General features: G+C 37.0%; 1 protein-coding gene across 1 annotated transcript; it reads right to left on the bottom strand.

Annotated features, from left to right (window-relative positions):
* Positions 1–381: 381 nt before the first annotated feature.
* FBXO43 (F-box protein 43) lies at positions 382–10,467 on the bottom strand. Its single transcript, XM_022584557.3, has 4 exons — positions 8,892–10,467; positions 6,575–6,677; positions 2,387–2,590; positions 382–2,285 (listed from the first exon to the last, which is right to left on the bottom strand). Exons 1-4 carry the CDS (start codon positions 10,361–10,363, stop codon positions 2,037–2,039), a joined length of 2,028 nt encoding a protein of 675 aa, XP_022440265.2. The 5' UTR covers positions 10,364–10,467; the 3' UTR covers positions 382–2,036.
* Between the last annotated feature and the right edge of the window lie 3,476 nt (positions 10,468–13,943).

Here is a 13,943-nt window from a genome sequence, read left to right as displayed (position 1 = left end):
AACAATTTTCACAAGCAGGTTAGAGGTTGACTTTACGGTTTCATTCAGCATAGTGTTAATGATATCAAGATCATATGCTCTATCCCCACAAATGTTATTTCACTTTATTGTATTCACGTACAGCCAAACGTGTAGTAACACTGATTGGTGTTAACAGGGTAATTTCACAATACATCATTTCTTTTAACTTCCCTTATTTATAGTTAAAGAAATATACTCAGAATCAATAAGTGACTTGCATAAGGGCACAGCTAGTAAGTAGTTCAGGATACCAACCCAGGCTTTTTGATTCCTGGCCTAGTATTCCTTGCATTACACCCTAACTAGTTATAGAAAAATCAGCTAAAAGAATGAGTAGACCAAACAAATCTATTGATTAGATTACACGTTTAAAATCAATTTAAGAAATCATTTAGATTTTACTTTTTCATGTAATCAAGCATTAATCAATGAAATCAAGCATTAAAAATTAACAAATTATTAGGATAGCGTTATAATGGTTTACTTGGATAAAAAGTTAACACTGATAGCACTAAAAAAAATCCACTCATTCAATAAATATTTACTGAGCACCTGCTAGTTGCCTGGTACCAGGCTAGGTGTTAGGGATACAACGATATTTAAATCAAATATGACAGGCCTTCACAGAGCTTACAGTCTCATGGGGAAAGAAAATTAAAAAACAAGTTAAGCAAAGTGAAACTAAGTGCCCCGACAGAGGAAGCACAGGACGCTATTGGAACATATGGCTAGGGTAGCTGCACCAGCCAGTTACTATAATACATAATAATTTATAACAATTAGAATAATGATGATTATTTTCTGGATATCTGGAGACTTTAATAAAGTTATTCATGAAGACCATATGATTTTCTTCCAGTTAACCTACCTACCTCTTGACCTCATCGCAAATGTAAAACCTACCAATAAGAAGCTTGGAATTAGCTTCACTCATTAACTTTTGAATTTCTACTCTGATCTTTTGTCTTCAGAAAGTTTTATTTTTATTATAAACTCATTTAAATATGTGGTATTAAGTCCTTACACTATTTCACTCATATTGACTTTATTACAATACTCATCCCAATTTAAAGCCAGAAATTTTTTTTTTTAATTGAACTTCCATCGTTCAACAGTTCCTTCAGTAGAGAGGAACACATGTAGATTATTGATTTCTAAAACTAAATGTGGTAAAATCTTCTTTTTCACCACCAGAGTGAAATAAAATACTACTTTCTTAATGGACTGAGTAACCATAAGATGACAAATGTGACACACTGAGAGGGCAATGTGACTGCAATATACAAAGTGCCTCCTCATGGACCAGAGATAGGATTCCAGATTTCTACATTGCACTACTGACAATTTCATGTGTAACAAGGTAAAGGAAACTTACGTGTGACTTATGGGTGTTTATTACCTAAGACTCTCATGGTGAAAAACCACATATATCTAATAATTTACTTTTTACATCTTAGTTATCAATATTAAGTAAATTTTATTTAACCAGAAGTCTGCCCAAATATGACATTAATTAAATTAAGAGAAAGATTGAGATTATAGAGTAAATTCAACAGAACTTCTGAAAACATTTTATTTACATTTCATTTCAGTCAAATATTCAAAGATTTTGAAATCTATAAGGCCATCTATCTCAAGTTCAGAACTTTTAATACTATTTGGAAAACTACTTTTGAAAAGTAATCGAAGAACATTTCAACACATAGTGATGAAATGCACAATTTTTAAATGTTACATGAAACAGTTAAATACATATATATAAAACACTGAAAATTCTTTATTTAAAAACACTAAATTATTAAAATGAGTAAAAATGACATTGTAAAATAAGATTTTTTCAAAGCTCACTGCTTTAAAGAAAACATACAATGACATGGATCACAATATATACAAAGTAGGAAATAAATCATCATCTGTCATTGACGGGAAGACTTGCATGCTTTCAAAATATTCATAATTTTAAGCCAAACAAAATGTTGCTTAGAGGGAATGCTTCTTTTATATGTGAAGTCTCTTTAGAGGCGTTTTAAATTCCGCTTACTCTGGGCACTTCCTGGAAGAGCATCTTTTCTATTTCTTGGCTTTGCTGCTCCTCTACTACATTCTTCAGACCCATGATAAGCACACAAACATAACACACAAAAGTCAAAACCACAGGCTGTGCTGCTACATAGTCCCCTTTTCTTATAAGGCTGGTACTTAGCAGGGGATTGGCACCTTGGGCAAGGTTTTAATGCTTCATCAATAAAAAGTGTTTTGGCAACCTGTAGTAAAAGCACACAAACTAAATCTTCCATTTTCGCATAGAGAATTGCTTTATTTCAAACTCTGTAAATATTTACTTCTAATAACTTATGATACTCACCTTAACATATTCTTCCTGTTTACTACTTAAGTGAGTAACAGAAGAACTCGCTATAGGTGTCAAAACTTCTCCCCAAGGAGAAAATGTTGAAACTTGTTCTTTCTGAAAACCTGGTGTCCTAGCCTGTGCTTGCACAGATCTTAAAGCTGATCGATTTAAAAGATGGAGCCGAGTGGCAGCATCATCAACATTTAATATAGCCCCCTGTGGTAAAAGACAAGAGGGGTCAACACTGTAATATCAAAAGTTCCAGGACAGCTTTCTGATGCACATGTATTTAAATGTTTGGAAGTGGTTTTACACTACTAGAATTTTCTCCCTAAACCTTTCCTTTTTAGAAAAAAGGAAAAAAAAAAAAAAAACCCTCTCATCTAGCATTTAAAAGTCAAAGAAAAAGAAAAAGAAAAAATTAAGACAATAAATGCTAGCTTTAAGTTCGCATGCTTGGTTATTTTTCTGTTTAGAGCATGGGTTTGCAAACTTTTCCTGAAAAGGACCAGATAGCTGCAAGCTACTTAATTGTTGTTTTAGCAAACACAGCTATGGATATATGTAAATGAAAAGAGCAGGGCTGTGTTCCAATAAAACTTACTTTAAAAACACAGGTGATGGACAGGATTTGGCCCACAGATCAGAGTTTACCAAGTCCCCTTTTAGGCCAAGGTGTAAGAGGAGGTGAATCAAAGCTTACTATGGGACATCATGGAATTCTTTGAAGGTTTCTTACCTTAGCCGCATGTCAGAAAAATAATGGGCCTGGTTAGACCATGAAACCCAATTTGTTTGGCTGGTTTGTACAAATACCAGATACTTGCAATACTTGATTAATTTTTACGCTTGAGTTTTAAACAGCTTTGATATTTTAAAAGGAGAAAAAAATGTCTCTTATTTGAACTGGATTTCCACATTACTCAAATATTTAGCCAAGAAATATTTTCAATGAATAATCCTTATAGCCTTCTATTTTGTTAAGGTTGGGAATGAGAAAAAATAGTAAGTTTTTTTTTTAACAAATTGGCATTCGTAACCAATTATCAAAATAAAATGTACTACAGGTGAATTTCCTTAAGTGTCCAACTATAATTGTGTTTCCTCTCCCTTGATAGTCTCCTTTTGCCAGAGTTGGCTCCTAAATGGGGAGAGTTAAAAATATGAGAAATGACAGTAGGATAAGTATAGGAATGAAGTTAGCTGGCCATGAAAAATTATGCCATTAACAGTTTAACAACATATGCATAAGTGTCATGGATGAATATTGGTTTTCAGAAATTAGAATTAATACAGTTGAACTTATTCAAGGACTCAATACATCTCTTTATGTTACACTTTAGAAATGATTTGCAGCCTAAGCTAGAAGCGTATGGCACAAGAGCATACTAAAAGAAGACACCCATTGGATCTTGATGCAGTTGGCAAACACAGTGATGCTGCATGCACCAAAAAATGAATAGAGATATGTTGTTGAAGCAAATTTCATCCACAGAAGAAACATTCATTCATTTAACAAACATTCATAAAACATCTACTAGGTGTCGAGTGAATAAAACAGTCTAATCCCTGCCCTCTTGGAGCTTAAAATGTGTGCTACTATCTCTGAACAGTATAAGGTCAAGCAGCCAACAAAGGCACGCATTCGTGAGCACCAACATTTTTCAAAATATAGTCTCCATCACGTTACCAGAAAATATTTAAATGTGACAGGGGAGTCACCTTACTGATGTTCATTTCCATGATTATAAGAAAACAGGGGAGACTACAGTAAATTAAGAAATTCAATGGAAAAAGTGTGATATTCTGATTTTAATGGTCATTCTCACTGCTGCAAAGCAAACAGATTAAATAGAGATCCTATCACACATAGCTGGTGTGTGCGTTTTAATTTTTACATATAAAGGGCTTTCAGTGACACTATACAAGTATGAGGAAAACCACCAAACAACTTTGTTTTATAATTTTTCTGTTTTGGTTAATGATATACATTAGGATAGTTCAGGTAGAAAGCAACCAGTCCATTTCAGAAGAGGAGGGCAAAAGGCATCTGGAAGGATGTCTCTGAGGAAAAGAGGGAACAGGTAGAATACCTGATACATTCAGAGTTAAGAGGAGATTTCCAGTTCTGGTGGATAACAGGAGATGAGTCAGGGATCTGTATAGAAAAACAATAAGCAAAAAAAAAAGAAGAAGAAAAGAAAGAAAGAAAGAAACTGGGCAATTATTAACTCTGAGGAAAAAAGTTATAAGAAAAAAGGTATAACAGGTATAATCATACTGTACTACATGTCACAGCTGTCAAAAAGTCATAAGAATCTCAACGCAGTCTTAATAATGTCAGCACCTAATTCTAATTCGCTCCCAAACGATGGTGTAGTTACATTCATAAGATAGGAGAAAGGACTTCAGAGGGAGAGGTGGGTAGATAGGTAGTGGTGAGAGGTTAGAGAACTCACCTAGTCCCTCTATAGAAAAAAACAAAAGAAGAAACAGCAGTAAAGGCATGCCATTCAGAAATATGGAGGTAAATATCAAAAGGAACAACTAAAAAGTGATTGCCTCGATGGGGCAAGAATCAAGAGTAGGAAGCGCAGGAGAATATGTGCTTTTTTAAAGTGCAATTTGATGTTTTAAACCATGTACTGTGTCTACTGAAAAAAAAATTTTAAGCAAATCAGAATAAAGGAAAATACTCAAGTAAGGAAAAAAGTACAGTCCTTTAAGAAACCAAGTTAAAAAGAAAAATGGTGGCTAGGATATGAGGGTAGAATGCTTTATCTAGAACTACCCGAAGGCTTACCAATACAACATGTTTCTTCCACATAGGATGTAAAGAGTACATGGAGCTAAAAGTTTGATATTAATGGGTACTTGCTTAAAAATGTGCTTTTGGTCTGTCCTTAGCATGTAGGGAGCCACTCTAAAATGATACGTTGAGAAGGAAATTTATATCTTCAGTATTATAAGCTCCCAGAGCCAGCAGCTGCAGCAGTAGCCAAGAGCCGTGAGTCAGTCGTGAAGGGTTATTATAGGTGAGAAGGTAAAACATTTCTTCAAATGAAATAGAAAGTCAATACTTTAGTTAATAGCGGTCCCTAATATTTCCTTGGAATGAGAAACCCCCCAATCTGTATCTAGGTGTTCATATTAGTTTATACCATGCTTCATCTCAGTTATTATATTTCACCAAATTATAAATTTACTTATGTTATTGAACACTTTTTACTAGAACAAGAATAAGAGAGTTAATTCTCAGAGCTTCTTTTGGTATCGATGCCTAAGAAAGGTCTAAAAGTTGAATATACAGTAAATATGGGTGCCAGAGTCATGAGACGCCTGTTATACAAAGTAGTATCCCCAGAAACAATCAGCTTCCGTAAAACTTTTCTTGTAACTTCAAAGCTGGACCTCAAATCTTCAAGAGAGCACAAGTTTATGATGTCTTACAAGTACTTATCTGCCATGCTCACTCACCTCCAGGCCTCCATATATGCTATTCCCTCCGCTGAAACACCTTCCCTAACTCATTATTCAGCTCTCAGCTGAGATGCATTTTTTCCTCCTCTTGATCCCCACTCCTTTTAAGTGTTCAATAGAGAGAACTCTGGGCTTCCTCTAACACACCTGTACTGTAATCACCTGTTTATAACTATCACCCACAGGGTATGAGTGCCAAGAAAGCAAGGGATCATGTCACAAATGTTCACATTGTAATCTGAGCAACTGCATGTAGTATCGACTCAAAAGACTGGATGGGAAAATGCTATAAGGATGTCTAACTATGAATAGGGTCCGGCATATCCTATTCAAATGGTATTCAAATACTGCTAACAGCATACACACTTAACAACAAAACCCAGTAAGATGTTCTTGATGTCAGTTAGTCTACTCCACTGATGCACTGGGTAGAGATGGAGTTTGGGAAAAATAAAGAGTTTATGAGTGCATGAGTTCCCTGGTGGCCTAGTGGTTAGGATTCCAGGCTTTCACTGCCGTGGCCCAGGCTCAATCCCTGAGATTCCACAAGCCATGTGGCACAGCCAAAAACAAACAAAAAAAGAGTTTATGAGTCAATGTTGGTAAGTGGAAAGGTTAAAAGATAGCAAGATAGCAGGAAAACCAAATGAGGTTGTCCAGCCATATGGGATTATTAGATATTTATACAAATCCATTTTAGAATAGTATTATATACATTACCTCAGAATCTGTTTTCAGTTGTGTGATATGAAATTTCCTCCTCTGATTTGCTTTTTTGTCTTGAATAATAATTTCACGCCAATTTCTGCTCACTTTCCAAATACTGTAACAAAAAGATCAGTCCTTATATTGTATATATTCCACAGAATTAATATTTTTCACACATGACAATAAGAAAAATTCATTTTAAAGATTTTGGATAGTTTATTTAAAGCTAAAATTTTACATTAAAAATATGACTTGATCTGCATAGTTGTGAAAGAATACCTATTAAAATATGCCAGCATCATATTGACAGATTACTATCTCATAAATGGTTAAGGAAAAAACAAAGTTTCATAAAAACCCAAATGAGTCCACTGCGAGGCTAATTAAGAGGATTTAACTTAAACATGACACTAAGATTAAAAATTTGGAACATGACATGCAGCAAATGATTATCAACTGTAGTGCAAGAGATTCTATAAATTTCTCCTATTATTGTATTTAACGAATTTCTGTCACTTTGATTAAATAAACACAAAAGGAATCAATCCTTTATTGGAAGTACTAAGTGCCAAATACAGTTGATCCCTGAACAACATGGGTTTGAATTCTGGGGATCCACTTACAGGTGGATTTTTTCAATAGTAAATACTACACAGACTGGTTGGTTGAATCCAGGGATGCTGAACCGCGGATACGGAGGAAACTCGGATATGGAGAGCTGACTATAAATTATACAAAGATTTTTAGACTGCATGGCAGAGGGTCAGCGCCCCTAATCTCTGGCTGTTCAAGGGTCAGCTGTAATAAACATTATTACGGGTAGCACTACAAAGTTCCTATTTTATAAACCAAAGTTTATAAGACTAAAGCAGCTAAAGAAAAACACAATTTATGTCTAGTGATTGCTTATTTATCAATAACTTTGACTACATTAATTATTAAAGAAAAGCTAATCCTGCAACTGTTAATATGGTCTTTTTTATTACTTTAACTTAACGAATCACTCAAAGTGAATGAGGTCAGGAGAAGGTTATGGAGGGCCCCAGGTTATAGTTGAGTTGTCAACACTACTATTCTTCCAGTTACCGTGGCCACTTCAATTGCCATTGCCTCTCCTTACGCCGATACATGTGCCTTATATCAGATAGATGGAGAGATATAGGCAGAAAGTCACTCATTAATGGGGAAGAAATGAAATACACGTTTGGGTATTTGCCTCAGCTATTTCAACTGACCGTAATTTCTCATATTACCAAGAATAAGCACTGCCAAGATTATACATGCACTCTGCAATACAAATACTATAAATCTAGAGGGATGGCAGCAAAGGCAATTATTGAAATATGACTGAATATCATTTGTTCCTACAAGTGAGCACCCAAAAGAGTCACCCAGGTTTTAATTCTAACTGGTCTGTATCCAAATACTCCAGCATATAAAAATAAAATTCCTATGTCGCAGCCATCTCATTTTTTTAAACAAATAATTTACCTCATTTGAACATTTTTTAAAGGCACATGTATGTAGGCCATTAATCTGCTTATCATCCTACTTGGGTTACACCAAAGACATTCCTGATCAAGGCTATTCTGAAAGGACTTAAACCTTAATAAGAGTTTTGGGAAAATATGGGCTTAGAAATCAGAGGGCTCAGCTGTAGACCTGGATCTGTTTCTGTCTCCTTGAGTGACCATTGGCAGATCACTTCTCTGGAGCTCAGTTTTCTCATCTGCAAAATACATGATAGGACTAGACATTTCAGAAGACTTCCAGCTATGAGATTCTACAATTCTCTACAATAGCCTACATTTAATTTATGGGGAAAAGGTGAAGAAAGGTTTTAAATAGAAGCAGGGGCCATAAAAGAGTAAGGATTCTATGAACCCAACTCTTCACACATACCTATGGAAAAAGAGGCTCACTAACTCTCTTGCATGTCCTTCCCCAACCATGATCTTGCAAAAATCCTGTTCCACATGGCTTCCCTCCTTCCTGGTCACGGCATTCCCAAGGGCCTTGTCTTCTGATAGTCCTGCACTTCGCAAAATTGCCAGTATAAACACAGTCTCTCTTTAGTCTTGTAACTCTAGTTCCTACCCTCAATACTCCTATATATGTGACTTAGTTTCTCTTTACTTATGAAGCAACATTCAATATACTGAAATTTCTGTGAAATTTCTGAGACACTGAAGAATTTCACTAAACCACCTTTGATAAAATATAAAGTATCCAAGATAGAGATGCTAAAACAAAATTTCAAAAAAAAGTACTCAACTAACAGAAAAATGATAAAAGGCAGTTTTATTTCAGAAAAAAATAAAATTCTTACCTGCATAGGCTTTCTGCAGCCAAGGAATCTAAAACCATAGCAAGAACATGCTTTAAATTTCTGTATTTTAATTCTGTTAAGATGTCCAGTTTTTCTATACCCATTTTCTTGCCAATCAGGCCTGCAAGTACACGCTGTAGTACAGCTATTTTCCCCCCGTCCCTTTCTTCTAACAATTCACGTGCACCGCTTTGCTGGAATCTTTTCCTTTTGCTTTTCATAAAGAGCTCATGTACTAACTGCAAGGCTGGGGTCTTTGATAAATTCTTAAAGCTTAAACTCAAATCCCCACTCTTATTGTCACTGCTTGGCTGACTCTCTGAGATGTCTGAAGTGGCCACTGGTGTTGATTCAGAGCCAGAGAGGTTGGGCTGCTTTTCTTCTTCTGTCTCAGATTGTGAGCCTTGCTCCCTAAGGGTGGACAGTCTTCTTAATCTTCCAAGACGCCTTGATCTTCTTACCGTGTCCCTGACTTTGAGAGTTCCCTTATGTTTCTGAAGCAGTTCTTGGAAAGAGCCCTCTTGGTCAGTGAGGGAATCTTCTGATTTATCCAAGCAAAGTGAGTTAAAGCCACTGTCTTCAGGTGTTGAAATATTTCGTCTCACTTCACCTAAAGGAGAAAGCCTTTGACTTACATTAAATTTAACATTTGCTACAAGATTACTTATTGGAGTCACAAATATGTCCTCATCTGTTCCACAAGTTGTTCCACTGACCGAAGAGCCCAGAAGTTCAGGATATGTATTCTCATCATTAATACATAGACTGCTGTCGCTAAAGTCATGTGTGATAGAGTCTTTTAAACTATTGCCTTGAATTGGAGATATACATTCAACTTCAAATAGGCTACAGTTATCTTTGGAATCATCAACTGTGGACGTCTTCTGTTGAGAAAAATTAAGTCTCAATTTTTGACTGCTGGAAGTCGCTTCTTCTGTTTTCAAAGTGCTAGTAACTAAAGAACTAAAATTATTTTGCCTTGGGAAACCTGAAGCACTGCTTGGAATATTTTTTTCTAAATTTGGAACTTGGCTTGTACTACTTTCGAGAGAACTATTTTGTGATTCAAAGTCCCCCTTTAGAAGAGAGAAAGATACATCCAATCTTCTGCGCAGTAAAAATTTTTTTCCACTGACTTTAGGAGTTTCACAAAGGTCTGGGGTTTTATCCTTTTCCTTCCTGGGGAAGACAAATCTCTTTCTTTGAGTGGGAGACTCTAAACTATGTGTTAAGGCCAGACTTGAAGTTTCAGGATGTTCATGGATTAAAGCTGAACCTCTTTCTTTCTTTCCAAATGATTCTTTATCTGTATTATCAAAGCTGCATGATTTTAACAGCTCACTGTAGCCACTATCTTGAAATGAAGATGTGGAACAAAAGTCTCCAAAGCTGGACGACTTGATGTTGACAATAGGAGAGTCCACCTCATTTCCTGCTCCAGTGCCAGCTTGACCTGAATGCCTTTCTGACATCTTCAAAATCTCTGTTTCTACAAAGTGAAAACAAATTTTATTCTTCCTTTGAAATGAACAGTCTGGCAGCTTACACCAAAATACATTACTTGTTATGAGCACAAATAATAATGGAAAATTGTATGGCAATAAAAAAAGTTACTTTAAAAAACAAATCTACTCTACACTATACTCATGTGTCTCTTACATAAAACAATGTTTTAACATCGCGAAGACCAAAATTTCCAGGAAATAAATATTCACAGATTACCTGACTAAGCATAGTCTAGGCACCATGCACAAATGTTTTCTTGAACTACACTTGAGAAAAAAAAATCTCATGGCGTCATTTTTAGATGATTTTATTACTTTATGACTTTTACAGCGCTAAAGTACATTATTGTAGTTTTAATATTCTAGCTTATTTGTGCTGACCTATATTTTGTCAGTTGGATATTTCCTTTCGATGTTGTGCGATGTAAATAAAGCTGCTTAAAAAAACAACTATATGCTGATTTTTAAACATGTATTTGGGAAATGTGTCAAGTACGTGCTGCCACTAGACTAAACTGCAATATGGCTAAACAACTCTAGGATAATGTTATTTATACTTGTAACACGGGCCTGTCTCAGAAACTCAGTCCTCCTGACCATTCACAAGGTCTAAATTGGCAGACTTTCACCTTTGCAAAGACTCTTTGGCTCACTAATAAATTACTAACACATTCTTGAGTTAGCCAAAATGAACCCCTGCTCCACAGATACATGGCCATGTCAAACCTGGCAAGTTATACTCATTCATGCCTCATCTTCTAAATATTTTCTATTTGGGGGAAACTCACCCTTTGTAATATTCTTGAAATTGAAAATAAAGAATTCAAGTACATTCCTTAAAGAAGAAATGTGATTCAGTAATTATATTTGTAAGGAATGACACTAGGAAATACTTTACTCATTTGTTTTTAAGGAAATACTTTACTCTTTCACCTTTTCAACGCTATCATTGCATTCCTTCTTTGTGGAAACTTGAATTACATCTTAGCTCAAAGTATAAGAAGAAAAGATAAGAAAGTTATCATAGCATATATTTCTGCAGACTATTCAAGGGACACTAAGAAAATTGTCATTCTTTCAAAGTTTTCTCCAGGCCAAGTACACGATTCTTCTCTATTAAAAAGATCCTGGGAAGATGTATTTTAGTTGAGTATAATGCGAAAGTAATTTATTTATGCTTAAGTTACATCAGTTAAATATGTAAATGAATGAGCTTAAAAAAATTGCTACAATAACCACAAAACCAAATAGTTTCTTTATGGTATAATGATCATTAGGAGATCATTATTACTGGGCAAAGTATCTAGGTGTTTTTCAGTCTTTAAAACCTATATTCCGTTTTGGTAAATCTCACACATATTCTCTTTTGATTTAGATTCCCTCAGATTGTGACAATCACTGCTCTCTTCCGTACATGCTTACCAGCCAAAATTATCAAACTTTGCTTTCTATAATTCATATTATATTTTTAAACAATTTTTGTTTTCAAAATATTAAGTTAATAAGATAGAATGTGTTTTCAAATTACACCTCCATCCACGAATATTTCCCCCTCTCTGAGAATCACTCTATTAAGTAACAGTTTTCACTCATTTGGTAAAGTTAGGTTCCAGCCTTTTTTTTTAGTTACAACAAATGTAACTATTCTCCTACTTCACCACTAGGTGTCTCACCATGCTAGAATTTGGGAATCTGAGAGGCAAATTGTTAGAAACAAGAGTAGGGGTGCAGAGATCATCCTCTCCCTGCTAAAAACCATAAACCGGTTGCTTTAAACATACAAAAAACTTCCTAATTTTTTCTGTTCATCTACACATTTGAAGTTGCTTCCACCGTGCTTTCTCTGATGTCATCATTTTTTTCACCTTTCATCATTTTCAACCCAAGACATTGGTCTCAAACAAAATGTGGTTATTCAAACTTTAAATTTATTTATGCAAAATCGTGGAACGCCTGTTGACTTGTTCAATTTTACTGATTCAACAGTTCACTGATGAATCAAACAAGCCTCTTCAATATTCGTTTTTTAAAACCAGACTCCTGATAAGGATTGAGAACACTTATCTCTATAGCGCTCTTAAAAAAAAAAAAAAAAACCTGATTAACTCAATGAAGTACTTACAATATGATAACAAATTAGAACCAAATTTCCTTCATTTGTTAAAGTGTAAAATCTTACCATCAGTAAAGCTTGAGTTCTTAGACGTCAACGTTATGTAGGCTTCCAAAAAAGGAAATTTCTCACTTTACCTTTAAAATTCGTGCCAAAGTAATACCACTTAAAGAGAAAATTTTAATTTGAACAATTCATTAAAACGTGCAGTAGCACGATACCGGCTAAAATTTGTATACGTGAAGTACATGCTACAGGGATTAGTTCTAACACTTGAAAAGGCCTAAATCATTTTGAATTTCCTCCAGCTTTCCGGACAACAGTAATTTTAATATCTTTGTTTTCTCCAGCTAGCCTTGGAATGGAGGAAACTTCCCAAATTGGGGTTTCTGAGATGCAGTGTAAGCTGCAGCGCGGTCATCTCCTCCCCCAGGAGCAGTCGGCGGGTGGGTGGTTAACGGTCTCCGCAAGGCGTCAATCGGACCTCTCGTCCCTCCGCGGACCCTCCCCAGGCCAGGCTGTCGGAGGGAGGCCTGGCCTGGCCCCAGGGCCCAGGAAGCCACCCACGGGCTGAGGGTGGGTGGGCCGTCTCCTGGAGCAGAGCGAGGGGAAAGTGAACGGCGTCGGGGCGCCTCTCTAGTCCCGGCACCCGGGAAGCAGAGCTAGAGCGGGCGCGGGGCCGGGGAAGCCCGGAGGCCGGCCAGCCCGCACACACCTGGCGTCCCCCGCTCCCGCCCACCTGGAGACCCGGGGCGGCCGCACCCACGGGGTCGACGGGCGGGCGAGGATCGAGGCGGCTGCCTCTGGAGCGCAGGGGAGGAGCCGCGGCCTCGCCTTCAGCGACGCCAGGCTATGGCAACCCCCACGCCAGCTTCGTGTGGGGCCGCCGCGTTTCCCTCCTTCGGTTTGAACGGCCCGCCCTGAGTAACCGCTGCGCGCCGCCCCGCGCCGCCCCTTCCTCTCGCTCAGCGGCGCCCCAGCCGGCGGCCCCGCAACCCGCAGGCCCCCGGCCCCGCCTCCGCCAGAGGAAGTCTGTACTCGCTTTCCCATCCCTCCATGCCCACACCCCAACGAGGCTCCATGAGGGCTTCCTAATTTGATAGGTTCTTCTCCCCTCCCCATTTTAACTTTGGGGAACACTGTATAGAAAGGTTAACAGGTCCTACAGTGGGATGCTATTAAAAATAATGTAGGAAAACATTCACTTGAAAATGTTTCCGGAGATGAAATCAAGCGTGAAAAGCAGGTTACAAACAGAATGACTCATTTTAGGTTAGAAGTTCATCTATACACAGGATAAAGTCTGAAAGGTTTGACTAACTTGGTTACAGCATCTCTAGACATCATTATGCTTGTTTTTTTAGGCATCTAAAAAGGGATGTTTTATGTGCCAGGCTCCATCCTTCTGCTCTTGGCAACTTCTTCCTAATTCTT

Source organism: Delphinapterus leucas, chromosome 17 (assembly GCF_059928025.1).
Source record: "Delphinapterus leucas isolate spDelLeu-1000000601 "Yukka" chromosome 17, BTC_Dleu_Yukka2, whole genome shotgun sequence".
Lineage (NCBI taxonomy): Eukaryota > Metazoa > Chordata > Mammalia > Artiodactyla > Monodontidae > Delphinapterus > Delphinapterus leucas.
Note: the sequence above shows the minus strand (reverse complement) of the source record. Positions and strands in the feature narration are given on the sequence as shown.

What these genes read in the sequence shown, in the direction of transcription:
- FBXO43 (XM_022584557.3), bottom strand. Translation starts at nt 10,363, where the DNA reads ATGTCAGAAAGGCATTCAGGTCAAGCTGGCACTGGAGCAGGAAATGAG. An exon ending in AACTGAAAACAGATTCTGAG is followed by an intron (nt 2,591 to 6,574) that starts GTAATGTATATA and finishes CTTTTACCACAG; the next exon opens with GGGGCTATATTAAATGTTGA. An exon ending in AACAGGAAGAATATGTTAAG is followed by an intron (nt 2,286 to 2,386) that starts GTGAGTATCATA and finishes CTTTTACTACAG; the next exon opens with GTTGCCAAAACACTTTTTAT.